We start from the raw sequence: 23,147 nt of genomic DNA, 5'->3' as shown, positions 1-23,147 counted from the left end.
GGCAGCGGGTCTCAGGCTGTGGTCCCAGAAGCAGTCTGACCACCTGGGATCCTGTTAGAAATGCTCATCCCCAGGCCCTATCCAGACCTATCGAATAAGAAATTCTGCTGATGGGACTTAGGTCTGGGTCTTAACAAGCCCCCCAGGGATTCGACGGTGGCTCAAGTTTGAGACCCACTGGTCTAGAGGTTATGTCTCTAATCCCTCAACAATCCTTTGAGGCAGAATTCTCGTCCCATTTCATTAACATGAAGTCCAAGACAGGAAAGTCACATGACTTGTCCAAGGTCACACAGCAGATAAGTGGGGGTGGGGAGCGGTTGCAGTGTCTAGCTCTTCCCATTAAGCCACCTGCCTCCCAGGGCCTCCCGAGCCCGCAACCCTCTGGGGACCAAAGAACGGCAGGAAGGTTAATTAGTGACTGGAGGAGAGAGAGCTACTCCTTAGGAAACTGAACTTCCCTTCCAATCACAGCTGGACTCATTTCTGAGGGACAGGGTGTCCAATTCCCCAGGTGGTGACCATGCGGGAGACCCCGGGACCTGTGGCTGGGCCAGGTGTGGTCCCCCGGCCCGCTGCCCACCCTGACCGTGGAGGAGGCCAGGTGGGCACCCGGGCAGGGCCATCAACCCGGGGCAGGAAGTGGGAGGTGGGACTTGCCACGGACCTGCTCTTGGAATGGATGTCAGCGAGAGAGGGAGGGGGTCCCGTGTGAGGAGCCCATCCCTGCATCTACACCTGGGCCGCCAGGGTCCCCAGAAGCTTGCTTGGCCTGGGGTTCTCTTGGCACACTGGGGTGCGCTTAGGGGACGTTTCTACAAAAGACAGGAATTCAAAGAAACACCCCTCCCGGAGAATGAGGTATTTGTGAGGACAGCGATTGGGTCTGAGACAGGGGTTCCTCACCTGGATTTCCAGTCACTGGGGGTGGGGTGGGAGGGGACTCACTGACCGGGGGTCCCGGGGGTACCCGCAGAAACCACAAACGTCCATTCCTGACATGGCTACCCTCAGCAGCCGTGAAACTTCGGGAAGGGCAGAGCGAACCATTGAGCTCAATGTCCCAGCTAGCTGTATAGAAAGAAGAGCCTGTGGGGACAGGCTGGGACATGCTGGCCTGGGGGCAGGGGCTCCAGCTGCTTTCCTCACATACGTGTGGCCTTGGGAGGATCTTTGATTTCTCATGGCCTCAGTTTCCTCACGTGTAAGAGGTATGCTTTACCTGACTGCCCGTCACTGTCCCCAAGGGACTTCAGAGACACATACGTGAGACCCACACCCAGGATTCTGATTCGACGGTGTCATTAGAAGCTCTGAGGCGGACCAGGGCGGAGGGCTCTGAGACCTCCTTTCTGCTCTGAAACATCAAGCCTGGAACACTTCGGAGAGGAGCTGGACAGAGTCAGAAACGAGAACGTGGAAAGCCCCGCCCCCCTTCCCCCCTTAATCCCATAGTGACTCCGGGAGCTGGTGAGAGCTAGCCGCCTGTCCCTGTTTGCTCTGTGGGGCAGAAACTTCTACAGGTGTGACAGGGCACTCTGGCTGGAGCTTGGGTCACTACAGCAACTCCACAGACAGTGCCTGCTGGAGCCAACATTTGGCCTTCTCTGCACGGGAGGAGATTTCTTCGTATATGGCATACAGGTGACAAATGGAATGTTGGTGACAAAGATAACCACACCTGCCCCCCCCTCACCAAACAGAGGCCTGGTGGTGGTGGTGGTGGTGGGGGGGGGGTTGTTCTTTCCTCCTTCCCCATCAGCCTGGGCTCATCCCCTACTCCTGCCCAGGTACTCAACACTCAGTAAAGACCCATAAATAGGGTGGCCATTTAGCCTGCTGTCCAGACCGGTCACCTTGGAGGCTTGACGGGGTGCTGGGATCATCTGGCTGCACAATGGTATAAACCGGCCTGTTCCCAGGCAACCCTGGACGTATGGTCACCATACTTAGGAACCACGTGATCGAGGCCGGGGCGGGAGGGAGCTGGCCACGGCCACGTGCCTCTTGCGTGAATGAGCCCGTTTGGATTCCTGCGAGTTGTTGACACTAAGGCTCTTTCCATGGCAACAAGGTCAATGGGAACTAGCAGGCTCTGAGAGTTTCGTCTTGACTGTGTTCTTATTGACGGGAATAAAGGCCCTCCTTCTGATTCCCGGGTTCAACTGGATAAAATCTTCATTAGATTTGACGTCTCATATCCAGACACACACATGCTGTTCCCTTGCCCCATTTCACCCTCAACTGTCTTCTCCTACCGGGCCTGAGGACATTTCCAGAATCTCACTGGGAGGAGTTCAGGGGCTGCGCGGGGGCAGGACGGCGTGCACACGCAGGGACGAAAGTGCTGAGTCCCCAGGGAGCTTGTACTTCCTGGTTCTGGAAGTCTGGGGACGTGGGGCTTCAAGACCCCTCCCCTTTCATCTTCTATGGTGGGGGGCACCTTGTTCTGACCGTAGACACGCCGTGGAGAAGGGCAGGGGGCCTGAGAACGTACCACTTCTTCTGGGTGGGAGGGACCGGGAGCTGGTCTGAGCTGTCCAGGCCACATAGGGACGGGCTCCCGAGCCCTTAGCCTCCTGGGCGACCTCTGATCTCCTGGGGGCCCCCCGAGTCCCAAAAAGCAGCCCGGGCCGAGTGTTTCCTTGCTAAGCGGGTCCAGGAGGCGGCATTGAGGAGCTGGTGGGAGGCTCTCAGACTCCCGATTTGCTAAGTGCCATTGTTGCCGAGGCAGGGAAGTCTGTGCCCCTCTAAGAGGTGAATGTGCCCGCTGCCCTGGTTGTGTAGCGATGTTGAAGCCCAGCTGGCCAGGAGAGAAGCTCCAGCTGTTGTCCCACATCCAGGGAGCCAAGTGGGCTCTGGAACCTTCTCTCCCCCTGTTCGGGGGTAACAGCAGACCCTCTCCCGAGGCCCCACTCAGTGGCAGAGATGGTAGGAGTGACTGGCCCAGCAGCGCCTCCTCCAGGCCACTGGCAGTGGGGGGGGGGGGGGGACCACGTGGGATTCCAGACAGCTTCCGTCTCGCGGCTTTCGAGACCCTGGGCTTGTAGGAATCCTGGAATCACATGCCTCCTCCTCACGTCCGGAGGTGGTACCTGCTCGCAGGACGGCAGGTGCCGCTAAAAGGCTAGCTGCCTCTTGGCTCCTGACTGGGTGGACCAGAACCTTCGAGATTCAAAGAGAAGCTGAAAATCTGGAGATTTTAATATTGGCAGTGAATCCTAAGTTTCACAAAACCAGCCCCCGGCCCCGAGCAAGGCTCTGTCAGCTCAGGGTGGCAGCCAGGCACGGGATGTGGGTGGGGCTGCTGTGTCCTCAACACGGGCACAGGATACACTCCATCCGCGCACACGGAATTAGGGGCTGGTGAGGACAGAGCCAGGATTCTGCAGCAGCAGGGGGTGTGAGGTGCCCAAGCAGCCAGGGAGAGACAGGAAATCAAAAGAAGTATTTCTCTTTCAGTTTTCGTACTTGGGGGCCAGATCAGCTAAACACAATTTAGCCTGAGGGAGAGAGGCACATTTGCAAAACAAGCCCGGATCCTCTGAGCAGAGCAAGGAAAGGAAGCAAACCCAAACCCGCTTGCCTTTGATGCCCCCTGTCTGCTCTCTTCTGCCTCGGGGTGGGAGGTGCCAGGAAGGCCTGCTGGCAGGAGCTGGGGACATAAGGGGACCCGCTCTGCCCACTCCCCGTGCCAGTGGCTCCTAACCAAAGGGATAGCAAAATGGGCAGGAAAATCCTCTCCAGGCCTTTCTGTACTGTCTTCAGCTCCCCCAGTGACTCCAAATCCTGTGGACACAGGCAGGGAGCAGGGCAGAACCTTCCAGATCTCACAGTTCCATCCACCGATGAGTGTCCCTGCTCTTAGGGACAGAACTGCCATCCTAGGCCCTGGGCCTGCCATGGGGACACAGATGTGCTTCCATTCATGGCATCCCCACGTGTCTCATGAGTTCAAGTCCACGAACGTCTGGCAAGACCCCATTATGTACCTGGCTCCAACATGAGATTCAACCCAAGGAAACTTCTAGGGTAGCATATCTCGACCAAGAGCCTATGGGGAGACTTCACAGGACTACTTACACACCCAATCCTTTGTGCAAGTTCAAGACAGGCACTGTCTCCAGCGCCCGCTTCCCTCCCACAAGGATTGGAGAACCAACTAATGCTCAAAGAGGGCCACGACCCCAGCAGGGGTCTGACCCTGATCTCCACAACAAGGATCCTCGGTGGGCCTCTCGCTGGAGCCTGCTTTAGGATCTCTCAAAAAGCATGAGATTCTTATCCAGACCTGTGGAATCAGAAAGTCCGAGGGGCTGGGGTGGGGGGTAGGACAGGAGCCTGCCTTTGATCAATCTGCCCAGGTAGTCGCGATGTCGACCGCTGCTCCCGGCACCGAGCCAACATCTCTGCACAGGCTTTGCGGGCGTTGGAGCATCGGGTGGGGAGCCATGCAGCTCTGGCTCCCCTGAGCCCCAGCGGCGGTCAGCCTGGCTCTGCCCAAGCTCATTCGGAACTCCTGGTCCCTCACTCCTATCCTGAGAGCGTAACTTTAGAGCAGGGACAAAAGTGCTTCCAAGTGAACATTTCTCACCAGAAAGAAATCCTCCAACCCTTTCTTGCAACAGACCCCCCTTCCCCTGGCTGTTCCCCTGCTCCCCTCCCATCTCCGTGCCCCTGCCTGCCGCTACGTGGGGGCAGCACCTATATGACTTACTTTGCTAACTGACTCAACACCCACAGACTCTGGCCAAGACTTGGGGGATGCTTCCCTTGTCAGGGAGAAGCTTCCAGCCCTTTGGTCTTGCTCCAGCTGGTGATGTCTCATCAGGATAGACTGAGTCAGAGAGGAAAGGCAGTCGATGTGCTTCTCCCTGGGGCCCCTTCTGCTAGCTCCAGCCTCATCCAGAGCCCAGCGCTCCTGGATCACGGAGCAGGCCCCAGATGGCCTCCCATCACATCCCAGACACTAGGTCCACAGGCAGGGCGGCACAGTGCCCCCACGTTCCCAGGCGCCTGACGCCTGCTGCGCGCGGGGAGGGGGGTGGGTGGGTCTGGCTACTGCAGAGGACTCACATCTCTGAGCCGCTCTGCTACCATGGGCCACCAGGTGGCGCTAATCGACCAGGAAAGGGGATCCGTGCAGGGCCAGGAAAGGAAAGCCTGTGTTGGTTTTACTTCTTGATATTCTATAATCACCAGGATTACAATCTAAGCAAAAAAGCAAAACAAATAAACACCGCCCCTCTTACTGGATCTTTGGTCTTTGTCTGGAAAATTATGAGAAAACAACAGATGCACTGATTCTACAACCAAGGCTTGGGTGTTCAAACAGCAGAGCCACTCGGACAGGTGGGGAAAGGGGTGGGGGGTGGGTCTGGACACTGAGGGTTCTGTCGGCTTCAAGTGGGGGTGGGGGTGAGGAGTTCCTGGGAGAGGTGGGTGCCTGCTAATGAGCCTGCTGTCCTCCAGCCTCTCTTCCGGATCAGCTACTTCTCAGCGGTATGGGGTTCCCTGTGTCCAGCCACTTGCCTTCGCTGGGTCCTGGGGACTTGCCGCGCACGTCGTGTGGGTGCAGGCCCTGGGGCTATGCAGGCTCCCCAGCTAGCCCTCCTCTTGCCCACCCAGAGGTCTTGGGACCCTGGGAAGGCAGTCCGAGTAGAGCCAGACCCAGAGGTGGCTGGTGGAGCCGCCTGATGTTCCCTGAGGCCATGGAGGTCTGCAGGAAGGCCCGAGCCTTGCTTGGTGATGCAGGGCCACCTGGCCGGCCAGGGTGCTCGCCTGCACGGGACAGCTGGGGCACGATCCCTCTTAGGGTAGGGCTGTGAGCGTGGCTTAAAACTCATGCCCTCATCCCTCACTCTGGATGGCATAACCTCATCTACTGCTAGCTGGGAAGTGGCCGGCAGGCCTGTCCCCTCCCAGGCTGCCAAGGAGTGGGACCAGGCAGACAGCCACCGATGCTCCGAGGAGAGGATCCCTCCAAGGGCCCCATCTGACTCCCTGCAGCTCAAGTAGAGCCGAGAGTGGAAGGTCCAGGGCACAGCGGTTCAGAACCACTGTGGTTCCGGGCGGCCAAGGATCACCAAGCAGGACTGGGTTGGCGGGACTGTGGCACAGAGTGCCCATTCTTCTCCACTCCAAGTTGATCCGGGACGACAGACTTCCACCTGCCCGGCCCTTTGCTCACACTGTGGCAGATTGCCGGTCCCAAGCTGGTGCTCCCTGAGACCAGCTGCACTGGAACAGACCCCAGAATTTCCAGGAGGAGACATGCTGGGCTTTAGGTCATGTTCACTAGACTTCTATAAACGCCAACCCTCAGACGGGACCCGAGGCGATCACTCCCGGGCCTTGACCTAAGATGAGCGATTCTCGGTTGAGGCCGTGCAGGGACACCTCAGGCTGAGCTCAGCTCCACTCAGCTCCGAATGACTCACACGCAGAACCCTGTTCCCCAAAGTATGTTGGGATGGTAGCGCTTAGCAAGAGACTACACTTCCCAGCCTCCTTTGCAACCAAGGGTAACCGTATGACCGAATTCTGACCCATGACATACGAGTGGGAGTATTGTGTGCAACCTCTGGGCCCTGTTCTTGAAAGGAAGAAGCTTGCCCTCGACTTTGTCTTCTCTGCTTCCCACTGGTCGGGACGCAGCTGCAATGGCAGGAGCTGGAGCAGCCATCTTGGACCATGAAAAAGAGGGCAGCACCTGGTTGGCAGAGCAACTGGCCGTAGGGAGCCCAGGTGGCTGATCCCCAACACTGCATCATTGCCATACCTACCTTGAACTGCTATGTGCACGTGAAATAGCCTTCTCTTTTGTTTACGCCATTGTTCTTTTGGTCTTTGTCATGGCGGCACCCATATTCTAATTGCCACAGGAGGGATTGCAAAAGATGGGAAACATATTGGGAATTCCTATCAGATTCCTTAATTTTCGCCCCCACCCCTGTCTTCTTCTTCTTCTTCTTCTTCTTCTTCTTCTTTTTTTTTTTCCTTTTTCTTTAATTCTGTAAGAGGCATCCCTCATCTGGCAGATGGATGGGAAAAGCCCCCATGAGACCAAACGGCACAATCGCGAGAATCCAGGTAGGGTTCCCAGCATCAGTCTGGCTTAGAGGCCAGCATTTGTGAGGTTCCCGGGGTCCGGGAACAATGAGCCCCCCGTCTCGCAACAGGTGGGGCGAAGGCTGCGGATCAGAGTTTCCCTTCACCACCGAGAAGCACAACATTTTGATTAAACCACTGACAGTTCTGCCGCAGGGCAGAGAAATTTGGAAACATCAGGAAATCAAACTGTGAAGTCTTTGAAGGAATGTGATTTATGTGAAAATGTGATGAAGCTAATGTGTTTGGCTCCAGCGTCGGGTGGCACGCCTGATTTGGGAGCCGAATCTGATGCCTTCTTGGCTCCCCACGCGCCACTGCTCCCCCCGAACGCGGTGCCCTACGTGTGTTCCAAGACTCATCGCGTGCAAGGCTTCGGCTGGAGCCTGACTTCCAGGGCTGTGTTTCCAGGCCGTGTGCATCTGTAACCACAGCCACGCACACACATGCACGCTTGGTAATTGCGCGCGGCTCTGCTCCCCGCCCCCAGACACACCAGCGAGCCAAGTGTTATTAGATTTATGGGGAGTTTGTTGTAGTTGTACATAATTTTCTCGATGCACTGCAGACTTCCAAGCAGGCATCCATGGCTCCCTCCAGTTAAGCATCAGAGGCTGACTCGGGTCTGCTTTGCACCCCCTGGAGTTCATGGAGCTTAATCCCTTTGCCCCTAGGGATGTGGTGTTCCTGTCTGACACGGGCAGGCTCCTGTAAGGGGGGTGTTGCGGGGCAGGTCGAGGCAATGAGGAGAGGAAAAGTGAGCAGACGGAATAAGAGAAGGGGGACAGTGGCAGTGGGGTGGCTTCCAGGAGAAGGACCGTCTGCGTGTGCTAAGAGGCATTTGGGAGAACCCAGGCCAGAGGTTCTGACTGTGCTGGCCACCTTGAATGGCATCTGTTTCCCCGGGAATGTGCCCTTGGCTGCCCTCTGGCCAAGGTGGTCTCTGGAACCTCCCGGGAACCGGTAGGAAACAGTGGCCCCAGCCTGCAGAGGCCCGGGAGCTGAGCTGGGCCCGGCGGAGCGGGCTGGGTACTGTGGATCTTGGTGCAGAGGCTCTGGATTTTTTCTCCCACTTTATAGAAGGGACTGGGGTGCGGAGGGTGACGGGCCTGAGGTCCCATAGTGAAGCCATCACAGAACCAGGACGTGTCCACCTCCCGGTTCCCCGGCTAGGACCGCACTGCCCTGCCCAGGTGGCACTGGTGCCCACTGTTACCGGAACCTTTGCTCAGGCCCCGCCGATTCCCTGTCAAAGAGGAGACGTGAATGGGCCCTGGGAGAGGAAACCCAATGTTAAGTACAAGCACATGTAGACATGGCCTCAGTATTGAATTGGAAGGGGTGGACAGGCCGGTCTGAGGCGAGGACCCCTGGTGCCGTTGCCCTGACTCCCCGGACCCCCAGGCTGGCCTTGGAGGGCATCTGGGAACAGCTCTGGCTCCCCAGGCCTGGACACTGGGGGGCCTCTGTCCATTGCTCAGGTCCCTGCGGGGAGTGGCCCAAAGCTGGGCCCAGACACTTTCCACTCAACCATCCCACAAATATTTACAGGGGGCCTTTCACGTGCCCGGCGCTGTGCAGGGCCCCGAGGGATGGTGAGAACAGGAAAGATTCCTGGGGATTAGCCGCTGCGTCCTTCAAGTTTCTGGGTGTTGTGCAGAATACTGAAGGGGCTAGAGCGGCCCCTTCTGGTTAAGCGTGGGAGGCTGACTTCAGTCTGATGTCTTCTGGGAGGTCCCGAGGAAGCTGGGTGGTGGGGGTGGGGTGTGAGGCCGGGCCAGTAGTGGGGGGCAGGGCCTGCGGAAGAGGCGACGTGTATGCTGACTGCATGTGGATAAGGTGGGGTGAGCAGAGGAAGGTGGGGAGAGCGACCCACCCCGGGGACACCGGGAGGTTTAAACAAGACGGGTGTGTTACACCTGCGGTTCCGGAGGGTTCCATGGGATGCAGCCTGAGCCCTGGAAGCCCCTGGGCCTCCTAGTTCTAGATTCCTGGCAGCAGGGAGCAGGGCCTGGGCGGCTGGGCCGTCGGCCTGTTGGGGGTCTCCCTTCCCTTTATCTCCTGTCTCCGGCCCACTTTGAGAATGGGGGGTGACCCCCCAATCTGAGCGCTGAGGGACTCTCAGGGTTAGCTGGTCACTGCGGACGCTATCGTGCCTCGGCTCGGGTACCCCTAGTGATGGGACACTCACGGCCCCCCAGCAAAGGACATCTCAGTTGCTCTCTGTGTATGGTGTCCATCAGCTTCTTCCCTGCAGCCCCCCTTCCAAGGGTAGCACAGATTCTGAGGGACCTGGTGACCCCTTCTCTGAGGTCCCGTATGGTGACACATCTTTGCGTTGAGCCTCAGAGGTCAGTATCCCAGAGCCCTGGGCCCTGTGCTCTGGACGGGCCTTCTCGGGTCTGGCAGACCTGTGTCTGTGCTTCCTGAGTCCAGGCGGCAGGAGAGGCCAGCGAGAGCCCCCAGCGGCTGCCCATGGAAACGAGACAGCAGCCACTGCCCAGCTCTCCAGACTCACTTGGTGTTCCGCATTCAGTGATCTGCACCTGACAGATGCTTCAGAGAACATCACTTTGCTGACAAAATGAAACCCAGCTAATTCCGGTCATCTGCATGCCATCGAGTCTGGGAGCTGGGGCCGGAGCCTCGCCGTGTCCAGGAGCAGATGGGCTGGGGGCTGGAGGCAGGCCAGCTCTGGCCAGCGCCTCCTCTGTCTGTCCCCGGACAGCCACTGCTCCCCCGTCTGTGGCCCAAGTGGCCGCAGTTCAGGGCTCTCGTGGCCCTGTTCCTTGCTTACGGGGCCTTGTGCCTCTGAACCTCGCTTTTGTCGTCTGCAACGTGGGGCTGACCTTCTGTGCCCTGGCCACCGTGTAGGGGGCTTAGAGGATCAAGCGAGAGTAGGGTGGGGGTGACGCTTATGAAAAGCTACGTTCGCTGTCGCCCGAGCAGGACGGCCCCCGGGGACCTCTGCCCCACCTGCTGGGTGCTGGCCTGGCCTCCAGCGCAGGACCCTGGGCCAGGTGGGCCACAGCTACTCACACATGGGTTTCAGCTGCCCAATGAGCTCCTCTTTCGTCCATTTCGCCCACTCCTTCTTGTCGGTGTTGATGGAGCAGAGGATGGGGCCACACGGCTTCCCGCAGTCCTCGATGGCTGGGACGTTCAGATAGTGCACCAGGACGATGTCGGGGTTCTGCGGGGAGAGCACAGAGACTGGCAGCATGAAGGAGGCATGGAGCCCATCCAAGGGTGCCCCCCAGCAGGTGCAGACAGGCTGAGCATCCCGACACCAGGCTTTCTCAACCTGGGCACTGCTGACATTTGGAACCGGATCATTCTCTGGGGTGGGGCTGTCCTATGCACTGGCTTCCACCCACTGGATGCTTTTAAACCCTGCCCCCTCTCCAGTTGTGACGACTACGAGTGCCTCCAGACATGACCCATTGCCCCCTGAGGGGCAAAACCACCCCCAATGAGAACCACATGGGCTGATTTGTGTGTAACCAAGGACCACACACAAGGCCACACGTATCTCTCGTCTGACATCTGGGACTTTATGCCAACAGCTGCCCAGGAGCACTGACCCCTGTTCTGTGCTTTACACGCATCTCCTCATCACAGCGTGCTGGACGTCTACCCCAACAGGCATCATTACCCCCTTCCTCCCCGGGGGAAACAGAGCTCCCAGACGCCCCTGTGCCCTTCAGCCTGTGGCCTTCTCCCTGGACGAGAAGCCCCCTCAGCACATTACTTCTGGGCACCAGGAGAGCCTCTGGAAACTCCTCCTGCGGAGCCTTAAGAACGGAAAGAACTCTGCGTGTGAAGGGTTCACTTTGTCCCCAGATGGTTCTATGGAAATGGGTCAGCCTCTTCCCATGAGAGTCTATTCAAAACGCCCTCGGTCCCTTTCTGCCCACCACCGGCTCCGATAGTGACACACTGAGGGGACTTGGTGGGGACTTGTTCTTCTCTGCAAAGAGCATGTGCCTTCCATGGCTTTCTGTGGCCTTCCAGAAGGCAAGGCCATTTATTTGGGCACATCAGGCCTGACAGGTTTGTTGAAAAGAAGAGAAAAGAAAAGAAAAAAAGAGAAGAACAACCCAATCACATCACTTGGTAATGCATCTGGATAAATCCAGAAACTCCTTCTACCCCAATCAGAAAGTATCGCTTAAACCGTAAGGAAATCTATGACAATATATTAAGATGCCCCAGGGAACCAGGGAAAAAGCCACGTGGAAGGTTCCATCCCATGCTTTTCCCCAGACCTGTCTCCTCTGCTCTTTTCCAAGGGATACCCGACCACAAGTCCTGGGACCCCAGGCACGGAGGAGGCTGGGTCTGTGGCTGCCTTTTTGGATATGGTCAGAGAGAGTAATAAGTGTGTGACTCAATCAATGCATTCATAAATAAAGACCCAAGACTGCACCATGACCAGGGCAACAGAATAGACTGGCATAATTTAAAAAGATTTTCAATAAGGTTGAAACATAGAGTTTTTTTCTTGCCAACGCTCAGTTAACCAGGAAATTAAATCAACACGAACAGGAGCCTTCTCGTTAATGGCAGCTTTTCTGGATTGCGGTAATCATGCTCCTTAATAATAATGATAATCCCTGACATCGGCACGGCACTTTATTCTTTTCAGAGCACTTTCCAGCCATTATCTCATTTGGTGCCCGTGCTAGCCGGGGAGGCTGGCCCGCCGGGCTGGGCTGGGCAAGGCTGGGCAGGGCGCCCTCCGTCTACAATGAGCAGACTGGAGCAAAGTTGTGACTTGCCCAAAGCCCTGCGCTTGGCGAGGGACAGAGCCCGGGCTGGAAGCCAGGGCTCTGACTCCAAAATCAGGTCCTGCCAAGACATCTGGTGGCCTCTTTTTTGCCTGGGCTAAGTGCTTTCCCATTTCATATTTCACTTTATGCTTGCCATACGCCCACGAGGTGGGTGGGTTGGGTAGATATGTTATGCTTATCACCGGAATGGGGTAGCCAAGGAGAAATGGGGTGATACACTCAAGTCCCTGCCCTGTGTTCTTCCTATCGATACACTGGCTCCCCACGGTCGTGTCTGGACGAGGGGCTGCTGCCTGAGCCTGTGCCTGGCCAGGTGGCAGCTCCCGCCACTGAGCAAAAGGGGAAGGATCAAAAGTCTGCAGGGGTCGGCAGGCCACCCAGGGCCTCCTCTGATTCCAGCCCTGGAACAGGAGCTGGTCCCCGCGGGAGGGAGCCAGGATGCCAGCCACCTGCGAGATGAAAGGGCCGCGGCTTCCTGCCCCACAGCCCCGCTGAGCTCGGCCTGGGTGCCTGGGGGAGGCTGTGGGGGGCCAAGGCGGCGGGAGGGCAGGCAGGCAGCGGCTTGGGGAACAAAGGGCGGCTCTCACCCTGCATCCAAAGGCCAAGTTTGGGTGCTAGACTGCCTGGGACTCTCCACTTTCAGGAATCTCTGTCTCTTCTTCAGGCCCCAGCTGCCTTTCTGCAAAACCAGCTTCCATCTGTTCTCTGAGGACAGGCACGAGGATCACCTCCTCCTCCAGGAAGCACTCCCTGATACCTTCCCTCTGTACCTCTACAGATAGAGGTTTGTGCCTTCATGGTCTGTGTGCCCCTGCCCCCTCCTTCATCTCCTCAACCACACAGATAATAAATCTGGCAATGACTGGTGTTCATTTATCATTTGTAGAATTGAATCAGGCTGTCTTGGGACAGTCTTCCCAGACTTGTGTCCCATTGACATCTGGCTCCAGTTTTCTGGGTCTACAAAGGGCAGAGAAGTCTTTCCCAAAATGCATTCCGAGGAGGCTAAGAGGCAAGACTGGTCCTTCCCTTTTCCTGGGTCTGAGGCCTCTTTGAGAATTACAAAAAAGAAAAATTGTTTTCCCCAAAGTTTATTTTTGAGAGAGAGAGAGAGGCAGAGCGCTGGCAGGGGAGGGGCAGGGAGAGAAGGAGACACAGAATATGAAGCAGGCTTCAGACTCCGAGCTGTCAGCACAGAGCCCGACACAGGGCTCAAACCCATGAACCGTGAGATCATGACCTGAGCCGAAGTCAGACTCTCAGCCGACTGAGCCCACAGGCGCCCCGACCTCTTTGAGAATTTGATGAAGGCTGTGGACATTCCACTTCCAGCTTCAAACACTGCCCAAGGCACATCAGCCCTGCATTTCAGGGGTTCGCAGATCCAGTGGTCCTTGCACCCCACATCTGTAACTACCGGCTTAGGGATTCTAGATCCATCATGGCTCCCGTTGGATCAAGGAATATGCCCAACGTGTAGGTCCCCTTCCTGGGAGCCTTTGCTCTGGGCCTGTGCTTCTCAGTGGCCCTGATACAGCTGGGGAGAAAGTACCAGCCCCTGAAGGTTCAAGGCGTCTGGGTTTGGGAGTAGGGGACGGGAAGCAGGCAGCATTACCGTCTGTGTCTTCAGCACAGATTCCATCCTAGGGCCTGGGGTTCCTGCTGCTGAAACTGCTGCCCTGAATTCTAAGTGACGACTTCCTGGCGTGGGCTGGTTTTAAGACAGAGAGTGATTGAAGTATTTTTGGAAATTTGGGGCACACATCGCTTCTTGGCAACATTGCGATTTTATTCATTAGTTGTACATTTTATTGGGCGTTTTTGGCAGAAAAATATATTAGCCATAGAGTCCCAATGCATCAGCTTCATGGAGTGCTCATAACAGTGTCACATCCTGGCTGAGAGCTGCTCGCTGGCCACGCAGGGTAGGCTGGAGAAGCGCTCAGCCATGCCCGGCTCGGGGTGGGGGCCCGCTGAGGACACACCCTGGCTCTGGGAGCACCCCCCCCGCCCCCCGCAGGACTCTGGGTTCTGGACCGATGTGGAATCAGCCTGCCTTCGTCTTACTGGGCTGCATGCATGTTTCCTTGGGGTTTACCACCCAGGTCAGGTCGTGTGGGTCGGGGGTCCTGTCCAGAGGCTCCTCCCTGGGCTACAGAACTCCCATGAGGGTGCTTGAGGCCGGTCCCCCCCAGAGAGAGCATGACCCTGAAGATGTCTTCCCTTTCCAAATGTCAGAGGCCTGGGGAAGGCAGCCCTATGGGTGTGGTCTGTGGCTGTGGAGGGGAAAGCTGAGGATAAGAGTCTCAGAGAAGTTCCAGAAGCTTTCGGAAAGTGCAGTGGACTAGGTGAGCCCATCCCTTCCTGGGGATGCCTCGAGCTCCTCACCTGCACGTGGAAACAGTGCCCCTGCCCTGCCGGCCAGGCTGCTGCCGAGCCCCCACAGGGGCCTCGGAGAGGTTTGAAGTCCCATTTGGACGGACGGAAATCCTGCCCTGCTAACTACCAAGGGCCGCCAGAGCAGACCCCACACCGAACCAAACTGTGACATCTCCCGGCAGAGTTGACCAGAGTGCCGCTGCAGGCATCTGTCCACTTAAAACGCACGTCTCCTCTGTGGCAGCCCCCTCTGTCCTCATTTTTCTCTTGGTGCATGGGGACTCCCCTTCCTCCACGGGCCTCCCAGCGGGGTCCTTGTCCCCTCCCTTCTTAGTGACCTCTTCCTGCTTCACGGCCCCACAAGCGTCGTATTGCGAGGATTCTGGATTTCTCTCCCCAGCCCCGACTCTCGGCTTGGTTCCGGGCCCACCTGCCCGACTGCCCTGTCGGGGCTTCCAAAACACCCCCGGCTCACGTGGCAGAGCCCCACGTCCACGGGCCACACCTGGCCCACTCGGGCCCTGCCCTCCCGCAGTGGTGCAGGTGGAAACCCCGGGGGATCATTCTTTCTCCTTACCTCCTCCCCCCTCCACAGCTGGCGGGCCAGCGAGCTCGGTCACTTCTCCCACCCACCCTGCTCCCCCGGCCACGTGGGCCCTCCCAGGCCTCCTCACTCCCCCTCTGGCCTCCCTCCCCACCCGCTCTCTGACGCCAGCGGCCATGCTCCTGCAATCCGGGCAGCTCCCTGGCCCAGTGAAGGAAGCCCGTGTCCCTGACATGGTTACAGCACGAGTCCCGGCCGCACACTCCCCAGCTGGCCTATTCTCGCCCCGGCTCTTCTCCCTCGGGTCCGTGCCTCACGTCCCAGAAGTCTCAACGCCACCTCCTCGCGGACACCTTACTCTGCGACCCCATCAAACGAGTGCCCCACCCCCACTGTCTCGGCACGCCTCACCACTTCCAATTCTTGCTCAGTGCTCACCCTCATGTCTCATCTCTGAGCAACGATGGCTTGGCCTGATGGGTGAGCTCTGCTGCCCGGGCTCCCTCGTTCGTGGCTGGCATGAACGAGCCCGGAGTGGGGCTGGCAATCAGCAGGTGCTCTGGCACTACCTGCCGTGTGCTGAGGGTGCGGGGCAGCTGAACTGCCCCCGGGGCTCAGAGGGCAGCTGTCTCTTCCTTGGTGACTCAGCATTTGGGACCTACCCAGGAGACCCCCATGCGTGTCTTCCTGAGGGACACACAGATGGAGGGGGAGGAGGAGGAGGAGGAGTTTGGGGAGGAGGAGGAGGAGGAGTCCGCCCTCTTGGAAGTGGGATGGCAGCACCTGAGGGGGCCCAGGAGCCCTTGGCCTCTGGACCCAGTGCCACTCCTGTTTTTATCTGAAAATGTTCTGAAAAGGGAAAGCTTTGCCAAAGTCACACAGGTTTCTTTACTGCAGGACTTGTCAGAGTCTTTACGGCACCCTGAGTAGAAGAGCCTCATAGGTGTTGCAGTAAACAGGCTTTCCAAGCTTATTTGAGCATCGGCCTGGGCCCCTCTTGGGACCCTAGTGCTCTCAGGAACGCAGTTGGGGAGCCACTGATAGAGTTCAAACCCAGAGGAAATGACTGTCAGCAGCTACTGAAGACAGTCCCCCAGCCCCCAGTTGCTTGAGTCTCTGGGGCATTGGGGCTTCAGATGCCCAAGAACTGCCCCCTTCCCCCCTGGGTGCCATCCCTGGCCTGGCCTTAGGCCCATCTGGTATTTGAACTGCTTTCACCTGACCACCGAGTTACTGACGAATCCCTGCACCGATTTGGCACCCTGTGTGTGTGGCTCTCCCCCCGCCCAGTCACCATGGCCAAAGTTCTTCTCTCAACCCGGGGTGGGGCCTCCTTCTGGAAAGACTGGGGCAGAAGGGGGGCCAGGGTGGGAGATTGTGTGTCCCCTTCAAACGTGGGCTCGATCCCTCCTGACCTGGGCCACTGGGCCACTGGCGTCCTGGGGGGAGAGGCAGGCGGGAGATGCTGGACGGGCAGTGGGGAGAAAGCGTGACCGCCCGTTTAATCTTCTTAATGCCTGGTGATGGGATTGGAGAGAGGGAGACCGCTTTGGACAAGAAAGCGTCCCCGCTCCCCCTGTGCGGGTGGCCGCTATTCAGCAGGGTGCCAGCAGTGACCCTTGTGATCCAGATTAATCTGCGGCAGCCCCTGCGGCCACTACAGCTTTCTGGACCCTCATTCCCCGGGGCGAGCAGGTGGAGGTGGGCCATGCCTCATTGATGACACCCACAGGCTTCCCTAGTGGAGACTCTGCCAGGGAGAAGCCGACTTCCCCGCCGTGGAGGACTGGACCTCAGGCCAGGGCTGGAGGCAGGAGGGAGGAGCAGAGGGAGGAAGGGGGAAAGAGAAAAACAGAGCAGGAGGCACAGCAGACACGTGGGAGGCCCAAGCTGGTGGCAGCCACGGGTGGGCGGGGTGGTGCAGCGACTGGGGAGGGGTGCCAAACTTTCTCGCAGTCCTCAGAGAGCTCCCACACCCAACCTGGAGCCAGAGCCCCACGGCTGCGTGGCTTCTGGCTTCCGAGAGGTACGAGGTACGGTACAGGGATGGGGGGCCAGCACTTGACCTGGCTGAACCTCTGTGTCTGCCCTTTAGGATGGGGGAGGAGTGTGACTGGACTTGACCTTGGTGGTCAAGAGAGGTGAGGCCCTAAGGAGCCCAAGATGGGCCTGACCCACAGCCAGTGTTCACATGCAAGGACACCGACATTGCCGATTTGAAGGGGGGAGTGGTGAGGGGGTTCAGTAACCTGCTCCGGGCTCAGGGTGGAGGTGGGGTCCCGTCTGCAGGGGGAAGCTGAGCTGCCTCTGCTGCTCGCGGAGCCCCCCGTTTGTATCACAGGCCCTGGAATGGGCTGAAGGGGCAGCGATGAGCTTTCCCCCAGAGGCCCACCTCGGGGCCCCATGCTGCCCGGAGCCAGATCCGCAGGGGGGTCTCCTGTCCTCCTCTCGGCCACCGCTGGACTCTATCCACTGTCGGGTGCCAGGAGGCCCCCCCTGCAGCTCCCGCCCGGGCTCCTCCACCTCCATGGGAAGGGGGAGGCCCGGAGCCAGCACCCCCTTCTGTGGAGTAAGCAGGACAGCAGCGCAAGAAGTGGTTAAAAATGCAAAAAGCTGTTGGTTTTGATAAGGAAAAATGCAGCCGCAACATCTGTTTGACTCTTGTTTGCAGCTTCATCAACGCTAAGTGGTCGATAAATCAGAGTGGCATGGCATTCCGTTTCTTCTGTGGCTCAGTCATTAATCTCGTGCCAGTTCTCATGAAAAATGAAGGAGAGAGGCTGTGTGATAGTGAAAATGTGTACATTACCCAGAAAGTCATAATAGCATGTAATAGTGCCACACACCTCCCCACTTGCCGCTGGTGCTCGGGGGGTGGACCCGCGCGCTGCCAGCCCCGGGGCGGGGGCAGAGAGTAAATCAGCACCGTGCGCGCCACAAGCCCATTCTAGGGCTGCGTCTGTCATGTTAGCACTGTTCAGGCGGGTCCGGAGAGCCCCACGAGCCTGCTCTTAAGAGGCAGAGCCTTCCCTGTACCTGGGTGCTTAGTGAACGAGGGTAGATGCCCATAAAACAGGAGTGCAAAGCCGGCAGAAAGAAGGGCAGGATTTATCAGGGAATGAATAAATGATGACGCCAGGCAGCTCAGGGCTGGGGGTGTCACCACACCGCAAGGCAGAGAAAAATCCTCCCTCGCCCGTGCTCCGGCGGCCCTGGGCAGCCTGGCACCTGTCCTCTGCTCTGGATAAAGCCGTGTCCCCATCAGAAGGGAGGCCAGTCATGGGGCCCTGGGCGGGCTCCCGTCCTACCCTCTCCGTTCCCCGCTGAGGGCTGCCAGCATGCGGGGTGAGGGCCATGCTGTCTGGAAGACGTGCACTAAGTGTGCTCCCCAAGAAAGGGCCAGGGTGGGCGGGCCCTGGCTGCCCGGGTCTCCTGCCGGCTGCTCCCTCCCTTCCGGTTCTCTCCTCCCTGCTGCAGAGAACCCTCGTGTGCAGAACTGCTACACTTTACATCATCTCTGCTCCTCGGGAGGCGGGAACGTGCCCGTACCCCCAAGCACACACCGCCCAGTGGGCACCTCTGTTTGTAAAGATGGCTTTCGGAGCATCAGCTGTGTGTGGGACCCCACCTTCAAGCCCCACGGTTGGGTTGATCCTTCAACAACCCACGGATGCAGACGGTCACTGCTCAGGATGCTGTAGCTCAACCGAGCCCTGAGTCCTACGCCTCCTCTCAGCCTGGCCCCTGGGCTCCAAGGGGACTGGCCAGAGGCGGGGGGGGGGGGTGTGTGTGTATGTGGAGGGCTGTGCATACAGCCTCAGTGCCCCGGGCGGGAGCTGCTCGCTTATTGTCCACGATATAGCACACACGAGTCCAGGGAGCCTGACTGGGTCATGCAGGGTGCCGGGAGCTGGTGGGAACAGGGGTGAGGCTGGAAGTCCTAGCTCCTGAGCTGGTCTGTGAGCTCCTCAGGGCAGGGCCAAGGCAGCAGAGTCCCTGTCTGCACATCAAGAGCCTCCGCGGCACACGCACTGTATTCAGGCAGAGGTGAGAGGTGGGGCAGGGGGACGGTAAGGAGCTGAGCACTTGGTGACTGGGGGAAGACGCAGGTCCCCAAAGTTGGGGGTGGCTGAGGACACAAAAACAGAGAAAGTTGGGGGAGTAGGAACAGAAAGAGGGGCCTTGGTGCCCAGGAACAGGTGAAACCAACTGTCGGCTGCACTTCCGGGGGGGCCAGGCCCCGCATCAGCGCTGCGTCGGCGGTGGCGGTGGGGGGGGGGGGGGTGGACACAGCCGAGCTCTCTGCTTCCTTGCTAGGGCTCGGCAGGGCGGGGGACGTGGGGTGATGCCCAGAGAGGAGGGCCCACGTGGGGCCTCCGATCCTGCTCCAAGTGGGGGCAGAGGCCGGCGGCCCTGGGGGAGCCCCGTGCCCCTTCAGCTAGGCTGCCCTCATTAAGCCAGCGCGCGCACCGGGGGGAGTCTGCGGCCGCAGCCCTTCCCTGCTTCGGAGGGAGGCTGGGAGACTTAATTAGTTAATGTGGGTAAAGTGATCTGAAGATGAAAAACCCTGGGTAATTGCTGAGTGCTGCTGCCGCTGCTGTTGTTATTACACAATTACCAGAATTTTCCAGTCGTGGGAATAGACTTAAACAATTTCCACCTGGTGCGCAGTTCCTGGAACCGCGCTGGCTGAGGGGCCGGCCTGTGCTGCCCCCTTCAGTCTGCAGGTGACGTAGAGGCAACACACCGTGGGTGGGAACTCGGGCCTGGCACGGTCCTGGCCACATCCTGAACACCTGGGGGGACTCGGACAGGGAGACGACTTCCCATTCTCCCCGGGGGGCAGATAAAGATGTGTGTGTGTGTGTGTGTGTGTGTGCGCGCGCTTCGAGAGGCGCCAGGGATGCCACCTGCCCTGACTTTCCAGAAGCTTCTGAGAAGGTTCGCCCCACAGACCCCTAGAAGGTCCAGCCATCCTGGCTGGCTGCTGCCGTGGAGAACATTCTATTGTGCAGCAAGACCTGGCTGCTGACTGTACCCGTGCGGTGGGGTGTGTGGGCAGGTTTCTGGACGCGTGGAGGCCACGAGATTCACACTAGCTCGGGGCCCGGCCTTGCCTTATTTAACGTCGTTACAAATGACTTGAGGGAAGGAGCGCCCAACAAAATCTCATCGGCAGATGACACTAAGCTTTTATGGGTGACCGAGTGCCCATAAAGTACCCCAAGTTTGTGATCGGTCCTGAGAGGATCTTGCGAGGTTGTATCAGTGGGTGCCGAGTGACAGATGGAGCCCACTGTGGGTGAAGTGCAAAGCCATGAGCTCGGGAAGAGTAAAACAAATCGGCCGTGGAGGCTGGCGGGCCCGAGTGCCCTCGGCAAACCCAGGGAGACCCCTGGGGCTCGCGGACGCCACCGTCCAAAGTCATTGCTGGCACAAAATGACCAAGCCCGGTGAGCTGGACACACCGCGGAGCAGGAGCAGGGGCAGCAAAGGCTCTTCATGATCTGGAACAGTGGGTGCAGGGGCGAGGGAGGAAGAGCAGTGGCCACAGGAAAAACAAAGGTGAGGATTTTTCTGGCCAGGAAGACAAGAGCCAAGAGGAAATGCGGTTTCAATCTTTTAGGTCAGAAAGGGGAGAAGGTAAATGTGTGGATTGTGTGTTTTTTTTCACCAGATCCCCAAATGCTAAGAATAAGGGTTCCCCCTGGAGCTCAGGAAGGTAATTTTAGCACAAGCTCCGCACAGCGGGCAGTTAACGGATGAGACTCATTATCCCAAGGGGGACATGGGCTGAAAAGGAGAAATAGATTTTTTTTAAACGGGCGATATTAGCTCCTGGGTGGGTTATGGCAGGAGACCCGAACGTTGGGGGTCATCTCTCTGGGACCCAGACCCAGGGGGCACCCACCAGGTGTGTCCAGGGCTGAGAGTGTCAGTGGAGTGCTCAATGTGCCGGTCAGTTCACACTTGCCAGGGATGCAGGCAGTTGTCACACTGCCGTTGGCAAGGCCCGAGCTTGAATGAGATCGCTGGTTTTTCTCTTGCTCTCACCTTGAATTCCTTTTTGATTTATTAAAAGTCACAGCAGGAATCCCTCTAGCCGGCCCTGAGGTAAGATGCCTGGGACCTTTTGCTGGGACACAGAACTCTAGGGCAGGGGTCCTGCTCGGGGTTTGTGGCCCTGGTTCCAGTGGGGCCCGCGGGGGAAGCAGGGGGGCTGGTGGCATGGATGCCTGGTGCTCAGGTCTCGAGAGCTGCCGTCCCCACCCCTCACACTTCTCCCCTCCCAGAAGCCATATCCACGGGCCACACAGCTTCCTGCTCACTGGAGCCACACGATCCCCTTCTCACCAGCCTCTGGCTGAGACTTGGCCATGTGCTCCTGGAAGACCTGGAAGCCAAAGCCGCTGCCCTCCCCTCTCTGTCCCTTCCTCTCCAAGGACACGTGCCTCAGTCTTGCTCCCAGGGCTGGTGTGTCTGCTCAGAACCGTGCCCCATTAGGCAGCGAGTCAACCCCATCAGATGACAATGGCACCAAACAATCATCCAGGCATGTGACGTGCTCTGGAGCCTTTCCTGTCCATCTGCTCTCCACAATGGCTCTGGAGGACACTGGGCATGTGACACCATCCCCACTGGCCACATGAGCCCCTTCTGACGGAGAGGTGCCACATGATCTGATCAGAGCTACACGGCTAATGGGAGGCAGAGCTGAATAGAACTCTACTGCTTTGGTGTTCTTGCGCTAAAAGTATCCAAATGTTCTTTAGGGAACAAACCACCTCGCTCTGACTCAGTCCAGGGATGGAACATGTGACGGGGGCTGGCCAGCTGGAGCCCTGCACTCTCTGGGTCATGAGGACTGTCCAGGAGTCCCAACAAGAGGCGATCAAGCTGATCCCTGGACTTGGCTGGAGCCTCTAGGGGGCAGGGCTGCTCTTTCCTGCTGGACCCGAGCCTGGGATAATGAAGCCTCGCGCTCCTGGAAGCCATCTCTTGCTGCCAGCGCGTGGAGGCCAAGAAGCAAGCTGATGTGGAGGCAGAGCTGAGGGAAGGAGGCACCAAACCTCCATGTTATTGATTGGGCTCCTTGATCAAGTCATGCCTGAAGCCAGCGCACCTCAAAACCCCAAATTTTCTTTCATCCTGAAGCCAGTTCAAACTGAATTTTCCATTGCATCAACCAAGAACCTTAACTCCTAGACAGATACGCCTTCCTTTTGCTAAGCCACGCCTCTCTGCATTATACAGTTCAGACTGTCCTCTGGTTACTATAGCAACAGCCATCACTATGATTGCCAAGAGCTACCATTTATTCAACACTGTGTATGTTCAGGCGCCGGGTGCTAAGTGCTTCAAAACTTAGCCTTAACTCACTTGATCCTCCCCACAACCCCCGAGGCAAGGACTAGTTGTTACCATCTCTACACACAAGGAACATGAACTGAAAATAATTGGGTTTCCCACCAAAGCGCCGCCTTGAACCCAGGTCCATCTGATGCTGAAGGGGATGGTGAGGCAGGGCGACCCAGAGGTGTGCTCTGATCGTGCCTGCCTGGGTTTAAGTCTGGGCTCAGCTACTTCCTAGCTGTGGACCTTGGGCAAGCCCATCTCTGTGCCTCAGTTTTCTCACCTATAAAAGGGGGGAAGGCGGTAATGCACCCGCCCCATGAGGTTGCTGCACAGAGTGAAAGAGATAAGGCATTTGAATAACAGCTGGCTGGTCCAAACTGCCAGGTATGGTCATGATGACCTCTTAAGCCAGCATGACTTGGTCTCTTGGTATGGCAACAGACAAACTTTCCCCAAGATCTCACAGAACTTGCAGGTGGAGCAGGACCAAATGGACTCTGACATTTCTTATTTGGGAGGTGTAATCCTCTAAGATAGGAGCCCATCGAGGCAAAGTTAGGAAATTCTTCTCAGACCCTGAGGAGGCATCATTAAGCGCCAGGGGGCACTCAAGCCTCTGGAGGGGTTTTGATGAGCTAAACCCGGGTCATTCTTGTCCAATCATGACTATCTTCCAAGTGCTGGAAGAAAATAAATCTACATTTCTCAAAAAACATCCTGTGATTTAAGTGCCCATGAATTCAAAGAGATACCCACCCCACCCACATCCTGTCACACGGTCAGAATCTATGGGATTCTCCTTGGCCACGGGGGTCATCTCTAGACCTCAGCCGGATAAAACCCATGCCAGATGACCTCAGGTCTTTGAAACTCTTCTCTGATAATTATTGCTCAACTCTTCATCTGGATGCTTTATACACTTTCGTTTGTGCACGAAAGATCCTTAAGGGCCTCCTGGACTCTTC

The 23,147-nt window shown here is 57.8% G+C and overlaps 1 protein-coding gene across 6 annotated transcripts in view; it reads right to left on the bottom strand.

The window, feature by feature from the left end:
* Positions 1-23,147, bottom strand: part of CAMTA1 (calmodulin binding transcription activator 1) — an 828,802-nt gene that overhangs the window by 95,091 nt on the left and 710,564 nt on the right. For all 6 annotated transcript variants that reach the window (XM_040460083.1, XM_040460077.1, XM_040460058.1 and 3 more), the window contains exon 7: positions 10,150-10,303. In XM_040460083.1, coding sequence (XP_040316017.1) covers positions 10,150-10,303 — 154 coding nt within the window. The remainder of the gene's footprint in view (positions 1-10,149; positions 10,304-23,147) is intronic.

The sequence above is a fragment of the Herpailurus yagouaroundi genome, unplaced genomic scaffold (assembly GCF_014898765.1).
Source record: "Herpailurus yagouaroundi ecotype Mexico unplaced genomic scaffold, PumYag 77, whole genome shotgun sequence".
Classification (NCBI taxonomy): Eukaryota; Metazoa; Chordata; class Mammalia; order Carnivora; family Felidae; genus Herpailurus; species Herpailurus yagouaroundi.
The sequence above is the reverse complement of the archived record's forward strand: the minus strand, read 5'-3'. Positions and strand labels throughout refer to the sequence as shown.